Source organism: Macrobrachium nipponense, chromosome 44, assembly GCF_015104395.2.
Source record: "Macrobrachium nipponense isolate FS-2020 chromosome 44, ASM1510439v2, whole genome shotgun sequence".
Taxonomy (NCBI): domain Eukaryota; kingdom Metazoa; phylum Arthropoda; class Malacostraca; order Decapoda; family Palaemonidae; genus Macrobrachium; species Macrobrachium nipponense.
Window position 1 is genome coordinate 34,786,997 of NC_087221.1, and position 18,891 is coordinate 34,805,887.

At 38.0% G+C, this 18,891-nt stretch overlaps 2 protein-coding genes across 3 annotated transcripts in view; one reads left to right on the forward strand and one right to left on the reverse strand.

The window, feature by feature from the left end:
* LOC135204170 (uncharacterized) overlaps positions 1 to 584 on the forward strand; it is a 10,103-nt gene extending 9,519 nt beyond the window's left edge. For both annotated transcript variants that reach the window (XM_064234214.1, XM_064234215.1), the window contains exon 6: positions 1 to 584. This exon is cut by the window's left edge and continues 393 nt beyond it. The gene's annotated coding sequence lies outside the window, so the exon portion shown is untranslated.
* Positions 585 to 13,584: 13,000 nt separating this feature from the next.
* Positions 13,585 to 17,937, reverse strand: LOC135203856 (uncharacterized). The gene is made up of 5 exons (XM_064233810.1): positions 17,903 to 17,937; positions 17,170 to 17,318; positions 16,348 to 16,773; positions 15,794 to 16,017; positions 13,585 to 14,970 (listed from the first exon to the last, which is right to left on the reverse strand). The coding sequence occupies exons 2-5, from the start codon at positions 17,285 to 17,287 to the stop codon at positions 14,608 to 14,610; spliced, it is 1,131 nt and encodes a 376-aa protein (XP_064089880.1). The 5' UTR covers positions 17,288 to 17,318; positions 17,903 to 17,937; the 3' UTR covers positions 13,585 to 14,607.
* Positions 17,938 to 18,891: the final 954 nt, after the last annotated feature.

An 18,891-nucleotide genomic window follows, 5' to 3' on the forward strand; every position in this document is an offset into this window, starting at 1 on the left:
CTCTCTCTCTCTCTCTCTCTCTCTCTCTCTCTGTGGGGAACGTGAAAGATTATGACTGACAACGGAATATTGTTGGAAATTTACACCTTAATCCTTTTTGGCATCTCATATCTATACAATCGGTAACAACACGCGTTGGTGCCATGGAGATATTATGATAAGAGGACTGGACTGAACGGGATTTCGTTGGGATACGAGAGTGTGAAACTGGGTTGAATAAGGAGGGAGAACCGTGAACACGTAAAGGATAATTGTATGCTTCTTGCAATGTTCGAAGGCTTTATTTCCTTTTACTTGGGACGCTTTGGTATCCAGTGGCGTAAACTACCGTCATTGGCGCCAGGGGCGTAAATTACTGAGATGTATACAGCTATTGCACAAGCCTGTTTTTTATTTTGTTTTTTTTTATTCCCCTGGGATAAATTCAGAGTAGTATGGGTAATTTGGATGTGGGAAACATGGGGATTGTTTTCAAGAAGATTCTATGGTTAGTTTTTAAGATATGGCCTCCCGCTTTTCCAGAGAAGGTCGGTACTTGGTTAACCTTGTAATCTGAACCCAATGTAAAATAAAGGTGAAAAGGTACAAGCCTATCTATCATCGTTGCCTACAGCCGACCTTTCACCTAAGGCATTGGCTGCCCTACCGTACTGCATACCCAGTCGACGCACGAAACCACCTTTGAACGCATAATGGAACGCATAATGACTGATGTGATTATGAGTTTTTTTTTTATATCCTTGATTAATATAATTTTTTGCCGGAACTATATAGGAAATGGTGTATATAATGCATTGCCGGTGAGATAATCTTATAAAATGATTGAGCAAATGATAAATTGCCCTGAGGGACGCCGAATTGTTATAGTACAGCCAATCGGGAATAACAGTAAAAATATAAGCGAAAGACGGCAGATATCTCATTATCATTATATTTAAAAAGAAGATGTATTCGTAAGGCCGTCTCTTTTACATTTACCTCCCAGTCTGTTCATAAAGTGAAGGAAGCAAAACTCCAAAAAAGTTTCGCTGAAGGCAAACAGGAATGAGTATCATACAACTTTGAAATAAAAAGCCAAACACTTCGCAAGGCCAGTCTGAGGCGAACCAGACGCCCAGAATTAATAGTGATGCAGAGAAAGGACGAATTTCACAATCACCCATATAAATAAGAACGACTGAATTATAAGCGACCGAATCCACAGACGGTCTAGCAAACACTGAAGAAAGAAGTATTCAAAGGCTGACGGTCAGTTATAAAGTGTATCTAGGACTGGACGGTAGAATCGTGTAAAAGAGTGTTAGGTCATCTTCGTTCAATTAGAAAAGGGAGGAATTGTAATTATATATTTTAGTTCACTATTGCTGTTAATTGTTGTTTATGGAAGTGATTTGTTAATTAGCTCCTTCGGAATAGGAAGTATGAATTTGCTAAACGAAGGTCCAATTCCAGTGACGGAGAACGAGCGAATTTCTTCAGGAATGCTTTGTAAAAACCTGATCACTGCAATTTCCGATCTTCCAAAAGAGTACAAAATAAAAATGAACGCATTGACAATTACCTTCTAGTGCCTTGGTGTGAGAGCAAAAAGCTGAAAGCAAAACTGCCACGTACTGTACAGATCCCTTCATGGCAAGCGAATGGCTGTGTCGCGATGCCACCTCTCATGACGAGTTTACTGCCTCAGTTCCACTTGCTCCCGTTCGGGGAAACTTTAATAACAAACTTCGAAACGTACGTGAAGATTCCGCCTTCGGTTTCTGTTAGCAGAAATAAACTACCTTCTTTTCTTTAACCGAACGCTGTCTAGTAGACTTCTAACGTGAAACCCGCTCTACTTTCATATTAAATCCGGTGCCTTTTAGCACTGTTCAAGAACTCAATTAAATCCGTATTGGTTATAGGATAATTCTTATCATCAGTGAGATCCAGCCCTGACTCAGTCCAATTATTACTGGTAACGTGGTTTATCTTAAAATGAACATGTTGTATTTCTCAAAGAACTTATACTTTCGTATTTCATTTTAATCTGTTACTCGTGTGTCGTGATCTCTCTCTCGTATGAGTAACACAGTTTAGTTTGTTTGTTTGTTTGTATGGTGTTTTTACGTTGCATAGAACCAATGGTTTTTCAGCAACGGGACCAACGGCTTTACGTGACATCCGAACCACGTCGAGAGTGAACTTTTATCACCAGGAATACACATCTCTCACTCCTCAATGGAGTGGTCGAGAATCAAACTCGCAGCCACCGAGGTGGCAGGCCAAGACCATACCGATCGCGGCACTGAGGCGCTAAACTCAGCTTAGTCTCATTTTTATAAGTGATTGTATATGAGTGAAACTCTGCTGCAACTCTTCACTTCGGACTTTTTCTCTCAAATTGATAAATAAAAATAAATAAAAAGTTTTGCAGAATTTATTTTTGAGGCGCGTGAGATTACAAAAGACCGCTAAATTACACAATTTATCAAAAACGAAAGGAAGGTCAGTATTGAATTGTGATGAAGACAAACAAAATACAAACTCGAATGGATAACACCAACTCATAGGATACCGATCAGGGTCTTCCACACTGCATAGGAGGTGAAGTCTCTCTCTCTTTGTATATGTATATATATGTATATATATATACATATATATATATATATATATATATATATATATATATATATATAATATACATATATATATATATATATATATATATAATATATATATATATATATATATTATTACAGTCGTGAGAGAGAAGAGTAATTTACCATTTTAGCAGGTGGGCTCAATGGACCATAATAATACAAAATAAAGGTATTTGAATTGGAAGACATACGAATTTTAAAACCAAGGATTTAAATATAATAATGCAAAAAATTATTTTACAAAAACATTGCAATTACACTTAACGTCAATATAAAAGGAACACAAATGCCATAAAGGACAGGAATGACACAATAGGACAAAATAAATGACAAATGGCAAATGACAACGTCTCGAAAAGTAATCAAACTATAAATTAAGAACACTTGAAACAAAAGCACAATTCGTTATTAAACCCTTACAACAATATCACTTATACTTAGGTTATAGATACATCACCATAAAGTGGGCTGCTTCCCTGCCGGACGCCAAAGTCCCTGGTTTAGTTGCTGATTGGAGACTGATTCAAAATTACATTTAGGGGTCGAAGAAATTTTAGGATGGGCGGAGCAAGTAAGAACAAGGAGTGTGAAACAAGGCAAACAAGTTTTCTGGGAAAGGACAAAGGAAAGTGGTATACAGGGGAAAACAGTCAGGCAAAATATATACAATAATTACAATAATGTGGAAGGTGTAATATATATATATATATATATATATATATATATATATATATATATAATATATATATACGAGTATATATATATATATAATTGCATTTTTTCACTTTCACTCTTTGTACATAACAAGAATTATATTAATGAATGAATGATGAGGTGAACCGATCACTGACATAATAGTTTATTGTGCCATTTTTCCACCAAATAAAGTTTATGAATATATATATATATATATATATATATATATATATATATATATATATATAATATATGTAAGATATTCCTAAATATATATATATATATATATATATATATATATATATATATATAATCTACGTAAGATATTCCTAAAATTATGAGAATATGTTTGCGTCACAAATCCACTGAAATACATGAGTATGTGTACATTGTTGTTTTACCTTGACACATATTCACATGTATATATGTGAATATACATGCTTACACAATGTGTATATTGATTTATAAAACCCTAAAATAAGGACCTGTCAAATGTCTTCAATTATTTTGAATGCTGGTTCATTTTCAGTTACTTCAGGCTAGTTACAAATGTCTGGTCTTTAAGGATCAATACCAAATGTCTTTCTACGGAAACGGTGCAAATTACGATTCGTGAATACGAGAATGATAAATGCAGTTCATGTTAATTCTTTAATAACAAATTCAACTTAACATTAAATCACCGAGGTTCTTGGAAACTAAAACTCCGTGTACCATAATTCATAAAATTATTACCGATTACAAATACAGTATTTTTAACTCCAACTTTCTCAGTAACCTACACCTTTCTGCACTTTATACAGTAATGAACATCACTTTTAGTTCTTAACCTAAAACGTATTGATCAAAAGGAAGCTATAGTTTATGAATTTCAAATTCAATTTATATATATATATATATATATATATATATATATATGTAATATATATATATATATTATATATATATATATATATATATATATATATATATATATCTAGTATGTAAAAGAGGGGGAATGGCTAATAATATGTTTAAAAGTGTCATGTAATGATAGTGAAGTCACATAGCTCTCCTCGCTTAGAGACAAGAGGTGGTGCAGTACAAGTTCACTCGGAGAAAAGGTATTTGCTGAACAAGCAACTTGACTCAGAGATCATTCCCCCGATCGTGAGGCATGTACGTTCGTTTGTACGCGTGTTACAGGCCTACTGGTTCAGGGCACTTGTGGAAGACGCATTCTTTGAGACGAAGGATAATAGATCAAGTAGTTGCTCAGAGTGTCGGGAGAAAACGCCCATCGTAAAGGTAGGACACATTCTATAAAAAACTTAGAAAAAACTGTTACCTTTTGAAAAGAGAGAAGTGTGAAATACTCTCTTTACGTGAATACTTTGAAAAGAGTGATGTGGGGGATATGTTTCTATACCTATTATCTTTATTACAGATGGGTCCAATTCCATGGTTGATTAGAAACGGGATTCTCTAACCTGACTAATACGAGACTTTATAACATTTTTGGGTTTGGGAGTGTAACCTTAGTCAGGAGGGTAGAATGTTATCTTACTGGTTTCTTTATGGGTAGATTTGGGTGTTTATGCCATTATGACTTGTTAATCATTTTGTTCTATGTTATAACCAATTGCTTTGGGAAATAAATATTATATTTTCTATATTTACGCAGTCTTAATAAGCCTCGTGACATGTTGCAGACAGGGCACCGTTGGCAACAGGTAAGAGTTCCCAGTTTGTGTAGTTTAGGGAATAAGGAGGGGTGAAACAGTGGTAGCAGCGGTAAAGGCTTTTTACATATTTTTTATAAGCTGTAGGTACGCTCCGAAGGGACGGGTGACCAGTTAGAAATAGGGGGTTTCTCCTTATTTTTTTGGTAGGAAAAGGGGTTATTAATCATGTCACAGGCAACTCGGGGTCCTTTCTGCTGATTCGACAGAGAGAAGCTGTCCCTCAGACTTCCTCTCCCAAGCCAAGTCAGTTTCGATTTCTTGAGGTTACGGAATAAAGGTGTTTTAAAAAAACGTGAGGAGGAAAAGTTTAATTTTCGACATATTAGTGTTTCGCAGTTCACACATATTTGCAGTGTGTATATGAATTCTGTTCACGGTCATATGAAGCCTTAAGTGTATTTTCAAGTTTTTTTTCTTTCTTATTTTTTTTCTTTTTATTTTTTGTGTAGTATTTATTTACCCTTTTGTTCTTGTTCATATTCCTTGTATTTGTGTGTGGCGAACTTACCTGAGTGGAATTTTTGCTGCGAGTCACGCCAGAGAGAGAGAGAGAGAGAAAGAGAGAGAGAGAGAGAGAGAGAGAGAACTGGGGATGAGGCAATTGCCGAGGCGAATTGGTTGGCAAACGTCTTGCATTCTTTTTCCTTTCCTATCCCCTCCTTATTATTATTTTTTATATTGTCATTTTCGTGGGGTTGATTTTGTGATTGGGGACGGGACGCGCTTACCTTATGTTATCCATTATTGGGGGAAAATTTGTGTTGATTTTTCTTGATTGGGTTTAGTGTATATAAATACATTGATGTTATTGAGATCGGGGAAGCTTATTAAAAAAACAGCCTTGGGAAACAGGATAAAATGGCGGATACTAAACCTACGACCCTACTACATCAAGTGACAAACATTATTGCTGGGGTCAGCCCATTCAAAGGGATTGTAGATGGCGTACTGTCACAACCTGTAAATATCTTCATAGAAGGAGTTAATAACAATTTAGCGGGAAAGAATATAGTAGATGATGTAGAGGCATTTAGAGAGGCGAAAGCTTTGTTAGATTTCAATAAGGGAGACCTCAGTCATAGGTCAAGGAGTTTCCAATTTACAAAATGTCGTACCTGGACAGACTTGCAAGCATTTTTGAAAACAGCATATGGCTCAAAGGAACACGGAGATATGGTGAGAGACCTTTGAGGTCTTTATAAACTATGGAAAGGCACTAATAGCCTTGTAGAACATAGTTCAAAGCTGTTTGACGCAGTGGCAGATTGGGTAGGAAAATTGAAAACATCTAAATGGGTTACAGGGGATAATCTCCCTCTAAATAATGTTCATAAACTGATCTATTTTTCCCTGCTCTTACACGAGGTACCCGATGCAATAGTGGATAGCTTTGATGAAAAGGTTGGAGCCATACCTTCAGACGAAGAATTACTTTATACCCAAATAGATAAACACAGGTCTAAATGTCCCACCGTAGATAGCACAAATTTTAACGGGACAGGCCCGAGGGATAGAGTACAGAGAGACACGGAACTTTCTCCTCATCGTTTGTGCGCAAAAGTTGAGTATAACAAAAGATCGATCGATCAAAAGCAACAGCAGTTGCGTTGTTTCAACTGCAATAAACCAGGACATCCAAAGAAATTGTGTAGGGTTAAATATTGTGGAATGTGTAAAAGTACTGATCATTATTGGCAGTCTTGTCCGTCTCAGATACGGAGAGATGCGAGGCCTACACCTCAAGGTTCTGGTAATTATAATGTGAGAACTTCCCAGGCAAGTCAAACTAGAGGGCAAATGGATCGGCGAAATTTTTGGAAGCCCGGTCAACAAAAAGGGTAGGCTACAGGTGATTGGTAAATGCCATTGTGGTCTCATGGGGGACACCCCAGAGCCCAAGCCTATAGTCTATGGAACAGTAGGGGACGTGGATATCCCGTTTTTTTTAGACACAGGGGCATCAATAAATCTAATGGACTATAATTTGTACCAATCCATGTTCTCCAATTACCCTTTGCAGCCCTCAACGGAGACGGTGTGTGATGTGCAAGCCCATAGATTAAACACCCTGGGTTGTGTTCAAATATAGTTTACTTTCGGTGACAGAGTGTTAACAGAACCTTTTTTGGTAATAAAAGGAATTGCGTTAGGTAATAAAATCTTGTTGGGTCATCCTGCGTGTAGAAGACAAGATTTTCCATCCATGCGGGTGCTAATGGGATAACAATCGGAAAGATGGGTTATTTCATACCATATGAGAACGTGAATAGAATGGAGGACATGGAGGTTATTGAAAGAGGAGAGGTGCTCGGTGGTATTAATGGCGGTGATACGAGTGTTATGGAGAAAGGTAATGTTAAAACACACGTTGGTGATATGGGAGATGATTACGGGGGTTCTATCAGAGTTCACAGAGGTAACAATGATAACAATGGTGGTGATGATACTAATATGGATGTTATTTCTGGTACTAACAATGCTGGGGATGATACTGAGGGTAGTAATTTGTATGGGGCGGTGGCAAGGGGAGATACTAACCACAAATATAGAGGTGTTTTATTTGAAGATATTATGTTACTACCAGGTTCAAAGACTATAGTAAAAGTTAAATTGAAGGAAATGAGAAAACCCATAGATGTGTGTGTTATTGAAAACAGCGAAAAGCTCAGAGGAGTTGTTAGCACGGCATCGGTGAACAGTGTATCCAAGGATGGGGTTACGTGGGTGGAGTTGTTAAACTGTAATGATACAGCTAGGAGATACCAGAAAAACACATATATATTGGATTTCCAAGATTGGAATTGTGATAGTGGTTCTGTGGCTATCGTAGAGGGAAAACCTGAGTTTTCGGAGGCAGAAATACAATCAAGGAAACGAACATTCAGAGAACATTTAGCTAATGCGGATTATAGCGAACACGTTGAAGCGATAAGCGGGCTCTTGGCAGAATTTGGTGATACGGTAGCCTTGCAAGGTGATAAATTGGGGTTGACTAATGTGTTAGAGCATAAGGTAAATTTGGAGAGCAACACAAAACCTATTTAAATGCCTGCATATCGCATACCTTTCAAAATCAGAGAACAGGTAGAGAAAAAGGTTAATAGATGGGAAGAAGAAGGAATCATTAGACCCAGCGTGTCTCCTTACAACTTTCCCTTGTTAGCTGTACCTAAGAAACACAGTTCGGTCCGTGTATGCGTGATTTAGACGTTTTGAAATGAGGGAAAAAACGATCCCTAACCGATACCCAGTCGCGTGCATACCAGATCTTTTGTTGAAATTGGGGACATAATATTTATAGCTCAATTGATTTGGCGCAAGGTTTCTTACAGGTCCCTCTCAGCGAGAGTAGCAAGGAATATACCGCCTTTTCAGTGCCCAAGGGACACTATGAATTTACGCGAATGCCTTTCGGTTTATCGGGCAGTCCGATGACTTTTACCAGGTTGGTGAACACAGTTTTGCATGGGTTATTGGGCAAAAATGTTTTTGTGTATATGGATGACATCCTGATCGCAACGGACATGATCACGCAACACCTGGAAGTGCTTACAGAAGTACTTAAAAGGCTTAGATTAGCGGGGTTGAAAATCAAGCTAGCCAAGTGTTCGTTCTTGAAAAAGCAGATCACATATCTAGGTCACGTCATATCTAAGGAAGGGGTTAGAGTAAATGACGATAAAGTCAAAGCAATAGCGAATTTTCGCACCCCCAGATCAAAGAAAGAGATTAAGTCATTCCTGGGTATCGCCGGTTTATTTAGGAGGTTTGTAAAAGGGTTTTCTAACATAGCAGCTCCCCTAACTGGTGTGTTGCGGGAAGACGTTCAATTTCAATGGAAGGAACCCCAGGCGGAGAGTTTTCAAAAGCTCAAAGACGCGCTAATGAATCCCCCGGTTTTGAAGTTTCCAGATTTTAAGGAACCTTTTACATTAGTGATTGATGCAAGCCAGGAAGGTATAGGTGCTTGCCTTATGCAAAAGTTTGATGGGAAATTTCATCCTATAGTTTTTTATAAGCAGAATTTCAGGACAAACGGCAGCAACGAGAGTCCATGGCCACCATAGATAAGGAAGCCTTTGCAATAGTGTCGAGCTTAGTTAATTTTAAAATGTTATTGATGGGGAATAAAGTAGAAGTTCTTACAGACCACAAACCATTACTCGATCTTTTTAATAAACCCGATTTGTCGCCCAAAATAAGCTCGATGGTTTTTAACTATCAGAGATTTTGATGCAAAGCTCAAATATATAGAGAGCAAATTTAATGTTGTTGCTGATGCTCTCACCAGGAGTTTTCATGACACGGAAGGTTTCCAAGTCGCGCAGGTCACTAGCGAAACCATACAATGGGATATACCTCTCATAGAGCTAAGGCAAGATGAAGACGAGATTTTAGCAGATGCGAAAGCATTTCTGAGAGGGGAATTAGTCAGGAAATGTTATAGCTTGCCTTTTTCGGGTTTGGAGTTAGAAGGTAATCTATTGGTTAGGAAAATTAAATATAAGTTGAGAACCAGTGAAAATAAAGGAGATACGACACAGATCGTAATTCCGAAAGTCCTAATTCCAGTGGTTTTAGATATAGTTCATTGCAGGTTCGGTAGTCCTCATTTGGGAATAGAAAAAACATATGACGAGGTTCGTGCTAAATACATTTGGAAAAATATGGGGAAAGATGTGGAAAATTTCGTAAGGAACTGTGCGGTGTGCAACGCATGTAAGCCTGCTAGGACAATGTCATGCAATTAGGATTCGGTATCCGTATCCTATACCGAGTAGACCTTTTCAGAGAATACATATGGATGTCTTAGGGAATTTTTGTGAGTCTAGATATGCGAAAAAGTACTTGATAGTGATAATAGATGAACTTACAAGGGTAGTAGAAATTTTCCCACTTAAGCATAAAACAGCCGAAGAAGTAGCCATAGCGTTTTTCAATGGTATCGTTTGCAGATACCGTTCACCCGAAGTTTTATTAACCGACAATGGGAGGGAATTTGTGAACAAAACCTTGGAATGTTTAGCTGAAGTCATGGGGATACAGAAAGTAACAATTATTCCATACAGACCCGAGGCTAATGGGTTGTGCGAACGAGCAAACAGGAAAGTACTCGAAGCGCTCAGAAAAACGGTAGGTGGTAATGATAGAAATTGGGACAGATATATTAATGTTGTTAGACATAGCATTAACACTATGGTTAGTGATTCAATTAAAATGTCCCCATTTGAAGCTTTGTTTGGTTATCCAGCGCGAGGCACATTTGATTTGCTAACTACGCCTCACCAGGGGGAGGATACGGTTGAAGCGCTGATATCCACAGCGAGAGAGAGACACGCATTTCTCAGCCGTAATTTCGAATCCACAACCAGAGATATGGTTCAGAGGAGTATTAGTAAATCATCTGATCCCAAGATCAATGTCGGTGATAAGGTATTTTTAAAACTTAACGTGAGAAATGAGTTAAATTACAAACCGAAGTTTGAAGGTCCTTTTAAAGTCATTGAAGAGAAAATTGGAAATAGGTTTGTAGTTTTAAATGAACGAACAGGTCAGTCGAGGCTAACACATATCTCGAAATTGAAAAGAATTGGTTGTGGCAATTAATATATGGTCGCGCAATTGCATTTATTTTCCTTTTTTTTTCTTGTTATCTGTTTTTGTGATTTTTTGACAGAATGGCTTCACATTTTTTTCCTTCTAATGTTTTTTTTTTATTATATGTAAATCTGCGGCGTTTTGGCGTAAGATTTCGGGGTTAATATTTTTCGGCAAATTTTTGCTTTAGCCGAGAAACGGGATGGTCTTTTTTGGCGTGGGTTCAGTAATTAAATAGAGGAATTATTTATATCACCGGAGTGGTGTTATTATTAAGATGATGATTTATATATAATGAGATGGTTCTGCGGAGTGTGCGTACGAAGTTCAGTACTAAACATTTTTTTTTGAGAGTCACGAGTTTCTAGCGTCGCGAGAGTGAATATGCTGCAATGCGAAGCACCTGACGTGTTCATAGGTGGGTTTCTTTTTTGCTAAGGTTGCTGTAAGGAGTCCGGTTGCGAATCTTCTCTTTGGAATTGATTACTCGGGGATTTGCACTGTTTTCGTAGATGCTGATTATGGCATTTCACGAGAACGTGTCATGTAAGGGGATTTTTTTTTCTGGTCTTTTCTGGTCGATAGGATTGCTGCGCTAGCAGATTCTGTAATGGTACACATTCCGTTTTGGGAAAGATGTTGAATTATATATATGTTTTTTTCTTTTTTTAACGTCGTCCGAGAAGATTAAACAACTGACAGTTTTCTTTTTCTTTTCTCTTTTGTGCGCTGTGTAATGGGGAGGGGAAAGTTCACTTATTATTTTTATATTATCTTATTTTTATTTATTTATTTTTTATCTTTCTTTTCTTACGAGAGATGTTTTAATGAGGGTTAAGATCTAAATATTATTTTTCTTTTAGATAGGAAGATATAATTTGTAGCGAGGAATTTTTTCTAATATTTGATTAATAGATTGAATATATTAATTAATGACGAATTTGTCGGGTAAAACAAGACTTTAGTCATTTTATGACCATGTAGACCTTTTAAATACGGACACAATGACTTTGGAGAATTCCCAACTCTACGTGAGAATGGCAAGAGAGACGACTTCGTTCTACAGTACCAGAGGTTGAGTCAAGTCTACACACGAATGGCATTTTTGTGGACTGCCTTTGCAAAGGATGAGATGTCTTCGATATAATTTCTGGGATAAATCAGGAGTCTACAGTCTTCGATGAGGCGGGTGCGAGTAGCACTTGCATAGAATAATGGGGGTGGTGACCACATTTACTTCAGCAGAAAACGTCGAATCTACAGTTTCGCGACGGGAGGGTGTTGGATACACTCACGAGCGTCGCAGACGCTGAATAATGGCGCGTGCTGAGTTGTTTCGAGTTGGTTTACGTACTCGACCTGCGTCTACAACAATTCGCTCGTTCTACAGGGAACCCAGCTGTTTGACGGTTCCTGCAGAGTTCTTTCAGATTTCTTCATGGTACTTAGTCGGCGTGTCTACAACTCGTCGATCAAGGTGTTTCATCAACACCTACATGGAAGCCATAAGGCGGTTCGAATCCCGCCTACAGTGGAGACCGTTACAGTCCCGCCGCTCGAAGATAGTGGCGAAGATGAACCTTTTTTTTTTTCGATGACCGTTATACTATACCAATAGTAATGATCATGTTAGGCGCTATACCGATCACCATTTGTGTGCTTGGAGTTCTTAAACTTTTATGCATTCGACGAAGCACAAGTGCTCCGGCAACGGAGTTGGCTCTAAGTCATGTGGTAAATTGATACAATGTGCATTAGTTGCCGATATGGTGTGCGACGGGAGTGCACTATTTTCTTTTTTGAGCCAGCCTCTGGTTTTATATATATTGTAAGACGCTTGTGTGTCTAGTGGCTAGGCGGGAGCTAGCATGTGGTAGCCGAGCTCCTCTAGTAGGTGAAAAGAGGTGGAATGGCTAATAATATGTTTAAAGTGTCATGTAATGATAGTGAAGTCACATAGCTCTCCTCGCTTAGAGACAAGAGGTTGTGCAGTACAAGTTCATTCGGAGAAAAGGTATTTGCTGAACAAGCAACTTGACTCAGAGATCATTCCCCCGATCGTGAGGCATGTACGTTCGTTTGTACGCGTGTTACAGGCCTACTGGTTCAGGGCACTTGTGGAAGACGCATTCTTTGAGACGAACGATAATAGATCAAGTAGTTGCTCCGAGTGTCGGGAGAAAATGCCCATCGTAAAGGTAGGACACATTCTATAAAAAACTTTGAAAAAACTGTTACCTTTTGAAAAGAGAGAGAAGTGTGAAATACTCTCTTTACGTGAATACTTTGAAAAGAGTGATGTGGGGGATATGTTTCTATACCTATTATCTTTATTACAGATGGGTCCAATTCCATGGTTGATTAGAAACGGGATTCTCTAACCTGACTAATACAAGACTTTATGACATTTTTGGGTTTGGGAGTGTAACCTTAGTCAGGAGGGTAGAATGTTATCGTACTGGTTTCTTTATGGGTAGATTTGGGTGTTTATGCCATTATGACTTGTTAATCATTTTGTTCTATGTTATAACCAATTGCTTTGGGAAATAAATAATATATTTTCTATATTTACGCAATCTTAATAAGCCTTGTGACATGTTGCAGACAGGGCACCGTTAGCAACAGGTAAGAGTTCCCAGTTTGTGTAGTTTAGGGAATAAGGAGGGGTGAAACATATATATATATATATATATATATATATTATGTATAACATATATACACACACACACACACATGTATATATATATATATATATATATATATATATATATATACATACATATATATATATATATACATATATATATATATATATATATATATATATATATAGCAAAGTTAAACACTGTATCCGTGTTCTAATATGTTGTAGGAAGCCCACTAAAATTCGGAAAAACTTGAAAGTTTTTTTATTTAAGCTTTCGGAGAGTACATTCTCTCTCTCTTTCAGAAAGAGAAATAAAAGTTACATAAACTGAAAACAACGGTCAAGGTAAAAGAAATAACATACAAGCATATGGTTGTATCAGAATAACTGCCCTACGGTGGTTTGCCAATCTTGTTTAACAACTTAGCAACACTAACTACATGCTTTGTCATAATTGCATTACAGAAAAGGTCCAGTTTAAAATTACTCTTATATATATTCATAGCGTCAACATTTTGGATTAGAATAGATTCTAAAAGTTTTCTTTTTCAGTGTTACTAACAACCTTTATGTTTTTCATTTTGTCTAGGTTAACCATATGATTTTTACTTTGTCTATGTTGAAACAGGGCTTTGTTTTCATCACCTTTCCTTAATGAGTCACGATGTTGTCTTTTTCTTGTGTCAAAATCAATCGTTTCACCTATATATGTTTTATTACACTCTTGACAGGGAATTTCGTAAATGCATCCTTTTGTTTTGTCTACATTTTTAACATTATTTGTTAGGTACTTTTTAACAGTGTTTGTATTCTTATATACTGGGAAAATGTTGCAAAATTCCAAATATTCGTGTAAAAGTCCAGGGTTTGCTTTGGTTTGTGGTAAGACTAAAACACTGTCATTATTACCTAGGAAGCTCCTTTTCTCCCTTGCTACATAATATATTCTACGTGCCTTAAAATGCGCCCCATGCAGTCATATATCCATGCTTTTTCTTTCCATTCAGACGATGTCAAAATAGGTGTTATCTCTAATATATTCTTGAGAGCGTATAAACTTTGTGATGTCGAATTTTTAGATACCGAAATCAATCATATCAAAAATGTTTTCACTGCACTTGGTTACAATACAAACTTGCTGCATTTTCTAATTTTCTTAGTTTTGCCTCGTCCGTGATAAAATAAAACTCGGCTTCACACCTTCGTTGCGTTGTCATCTTTATCGAGCAGGGGATAGCGGAGCCTTTCATTTTCCGTGAATAGCCTGACTAACGTTAAGTCTTGAGAATCCACCTCTTATTTAAGGCATCGGTTCATACAGACTCTCCTCACTCCCCATATCCGCTCTTTCGTTTTCGTTGCCACCCTGACGATTTGGCTCCCCCCCACACTGGCTTTGGGCGAAGGTCTGCATCTGAGGTTCGATGGCGGGGAGATAACCGTCGTCGTCGTTCATCTCCTGAGCCACCAGATGGCTCTGGAACGAGTTCTCGTACTTCAGCACGTCCTGGTACATGGGGCTCTGCCTTCGGGACTTGATGTGGGCCGTCTTCGGAGGACGCAGAGACGGTTGCAAGGGCGTTGGAGGCAGAGCTCTGGTTGGAGGGAGCTGTTGGGTTAGCGTTCGGATGCTATCACCTGACAGGTCGTCGAAAGAGGTTGCCTGAAAGGTTTTATGGAAATAGAGTTAAAATGGTGTCTATGGTTCTCAGCTATTTTGATGGGGATGCAGATGGACATTCAGGTACCATAAATTTGGTCAGCGAGGAGGAAAATAATATATCGTAGCTATTTCTGAACAAAGTTCCGGAAAGAAATTATAAACTTGAAAGGTAGGAAGTGAGATGGACAAACGTATTTCACAGGGTGTAATATATAAACTAAGACGTAACCTTCAGATATGATACTTTTTTAAGAGGCGATAATTGATAATGACTGTCATAATGAAAGAAGAAGAAGACGAAAAAGAAGAGGACTCTCTATCATCAGGGATCCTAAAGCTACGAAAATTCACGATTGCATTTTCGAAAGGTAAATCGCAAGAGCAAATTAAGCCTGTCCCGACCTCTTTAGCAGTTTGACATCAAGAATGAAAATTCTGCTCTTAAAAACTCCCAACTAACCAGTCTTTCATATTATTGAAAAAAAATTTTGAGCAGTTTCTCAAAAAATTTCTTTAATGGTATTGCGAAAATTATTATGAAAATGCCTAAAGCAAAGTGAAATGAATACCTTATTATGCCGGTAATTTCTGTAGCTTGAATGATGAGAGAAACCAGAAAGAATAAACAGGAGATGAAGAAGACATATCGAGATATCCTAAGTAAGAAACTCAGACCTTATAACGGTGACTGATTTCAAATTAAAAGAAAGAAGAGAGAACAAGAGACTCGACTATTTCATTTTTGGACATTTTGGTGTTTTTTCTTTTTTCTCTTTTACCCCGTATTTGTTGGGGGGTGATGAGGGGGTGGGGCTTTTTTTACCTGCTCCCCACCCAGTTGCCGCTCCGGCTTCTTCCCGAAATGTCGCTTGAGGTAAACGACGTAGGAAAGCGACCCAAACACAACGACGAGGGACGTCGCCAGACATCCTATCAACACAGACTCGCTCAGGCTTTCCAAAGAGGCCGTAGGTCTCTCGCACTTCGGACATTGTTTACCTTCGTGTTTCTTTGGGCTGACGGTAGGTGGCAGAGCAGACGAGTTTCCTGAAAATAATTTTTTTCTTTCTTTATTTATTTAGTTTAATTTTTTTATTTTTTGTTTATTTATTTATTTATTTTCTTTTTTTGCTTATGGAAAGTTGCGTAATTTTGGAATTTCAAACTATACGCTTTAAATAGCAAAATTAGATATCTGCGTTTATTATTTATTAACATATCAAGTTATTATGCATGATCAGAGGTCAGCAGCGGTTGACAGTGAAGTAATGGAAACAAGTTTAATTTTCGAGTATGAGGGTAAAAACGAGGTCATAACTCCCACAGACGGTGACATCAGAGGAACAAACCGATATCAGAAAGGCTCAGGACACTCACGTGGATAACAGAAGAAAACTTTTCTTCTCCTGCTAGTTCCTTCATTATATACTTCGAGATCGTCAACGCCGTCGAGAGAGACGTCGGTCAGCCGGACTGTCTTCAGAAATTCGCCTTTTTCGACGTCCAGGACCCACACTCGGGAGTCCTCCTTCCTTAATCCAAAGCTCATCAACTCGTTGCGTCGAAAGTCAATTTCCAAGTCGCTGCGAATCAAGTACTCGTCCAGGTGGTTCCGGACGCTCAGACGGATCATAAAGGTAAGTTTTACGAAGCCAAGTTTGTACTGAACTCGATTCTCCTGAAGGAACTTGATCTGGAAGGGTTGCCAACCGCCGGCGAATGTTTCAATTTTGGTGTCCATTCCCTCTGTGAACTTCGGTGAAAAGATGCTTTCTCCAGGATTCAGTAGGTTCGTTGAACATGCTTTAAAATGGGAAGGGCTTCAGTCGTAATAAAGGATCTTACAATACAGTTTACAAGGTTTATATTATATATATATATAATATATATATATATATATATATATATATATACATATATGTGTGTGTATATATATATATATATATATATATATATATATATATATATATATATATATATATGCACTTTGTGGATACGTATGCACATATGCATATTTATGATTATATTAAAACAGAAACAAAAATGGCAAGGCATTTACATTCAACTTTTCTCTAACAAATAATAAAAATCCTGCCATTACTGCTGAGCGACAGATATGAAGCCGAACGGAATTCTACGGTCCCCACGAACTCCTCAAATGAAATGAACATTAAAAAGTCTCATTGATTGATTACTTACTATTTCTGGCACTGCAAGAGGGGAAGACGCGAGCCAGAAAGATCCATTCAGCATGCAAGAATAAATGCAGAACGAGTCCTCCACGCCATCTATTGAGAACTTTTGGAACCACAGCCATTGCTCGACGGCTGCTTCCGTAATCCTGACACCTGCCAATATTTGGGAATTTTTTTTATGGGTGTTGTTGAGTCTTTCACAGTCAGTTTATGAATAAACTAAATGAATCTCACTTCAGTATATCAAGTGTCACCTTTTATTGCCACAATGAAGAAAAGTAAGTGCAAGAAAGTCTTGTATCTGTGATTTCACACTATAAAAAGTACGCATCACTTCCAATAAAATGTTAACAGCGACGATAATTCTACAGGTTTTGTGGAAGGTAAATCACGAGAAACGACTACAATCTGAAGCTTACCGATAAAAATGAGATACTTGATAGATATGTGTCTTTTAAAAGGTCCATATTAGAACGCTTTAATATACCTATGATCTTCCAAAGGCTAAATAGCACCAGTCAGCAGGCAATCCCAAATACATAATTTGGGAGGTTGGAAGTCAACTCTTCTGAAATCAAATCCAAAAGCTAAACGCGCTGCTTTTGTGAGGATTTAACTCTAGAAGGTAATAAAATCTTAAACAGGAATAGCAGTTTTCCCGCTACGAAATTTTATCGTCTTCCATCAACGATCGATAACTTATGTTTCTCTGAAGAGAACCCGTTCACAGTACCTACCTTTGTACTTATTCTCGACTCTACAAATGTTTGCCGGTGTATGACATAGAGGGACCTGATAACCACAAGAAACCCAATCTTGCTTCCTGTTTTTCAGGTGCCATCAAAACAGGAACTTTGATTTCGTCTCCAGGAAGAAGAAGAAGAAGAGAGAGAGAGAAAGACCCCATTCATAATCTTTGTTAATATAATAATAATTAAATCCGAGCTGATCTGATCTCGTTTGTCTCCCCCGGCTGACAATATGGGAGACATGACAGTCCCCCACCCCCTGCAAACCGGTTTACCTGCCCAGGGTGGGGGCGGGGTTGGTAAGGGAGATATTATATACATAATTTCTTGTTTAATCTTTGGCGATGGCTAAATAGCTAAATGTGTCTGAAAAATGCCTGTTGATTTCAAGAATACAATATATTGCAAATTTAGCGTACTTTTATTCGACCACTTTCGCGAATTACGATCGTCCTGAATATACTTTTCCCTTTTCTTATCTTTGACTTGTGTTTTAAATCACACGTTACAAAGTCACGTGTGTCTGCCCCACCTCACACATTGTGTGACGTGTATATTTGATAATTTCTCACAACTATTTCAAAATGCAGACGCTTTCGAAACAAGGGGATGGCCTTAAAAAACTCACACTATTTAATCATTTAAATTGGCTGGACCTTCACTGCGAAATAAGCCTGCCCCACCCAGGTGGACAGACAGGTTTGCAGGAAGAGGTTGGATATCTCTCCTACCTACCCAGCCCCACCCAGGGCAGGCAAACCGGTTTGCAGGGGTTGGGTGACTTGTCATGTCTCCCATAATGTCAGCCGGGGGAGACAAACGAGATCAGATCAGCTCGGATTTTATTATTATTATATTAATAATATAGATTATGAATGGGGTCTCTCTCTCTCTCTCTCTCTCTCTCTCTCTCTCTCTCTCTCTCTCTTTTTCTTCTTGCTGTGCGTAAAAACAAGCTGGAGACGAAATAAAAGTTC

What these genes read in the sequence shown, in the direction of transcription:
- LOC135203856 (XM_064233810.1), bottom strand. Translation starts at nt 17,287, where the DNA reads ATGGCTGTGGTTCCAAAAGTTCTCAATAGATGGCGTGGAGGACTCGTT. An exon ending in CTCTTGCAGTGCCAGAAATA is followed by an intron (nt 16,774 to 17,169) that starts GTAAGTAATCAA and finishes CCCATTTTAAAG; the next exon opens with CATGTTCAACGAACCTACTG. An exon ending in GGCAACTGGGTGGGGAGCAG is followed by an intron (nt 14,971 to 15,793) that starts GTAAAAAAAGCC and finishes AAAACCTTTCAG; the next exon opens with GCAACCTCTTTCGACGACCT.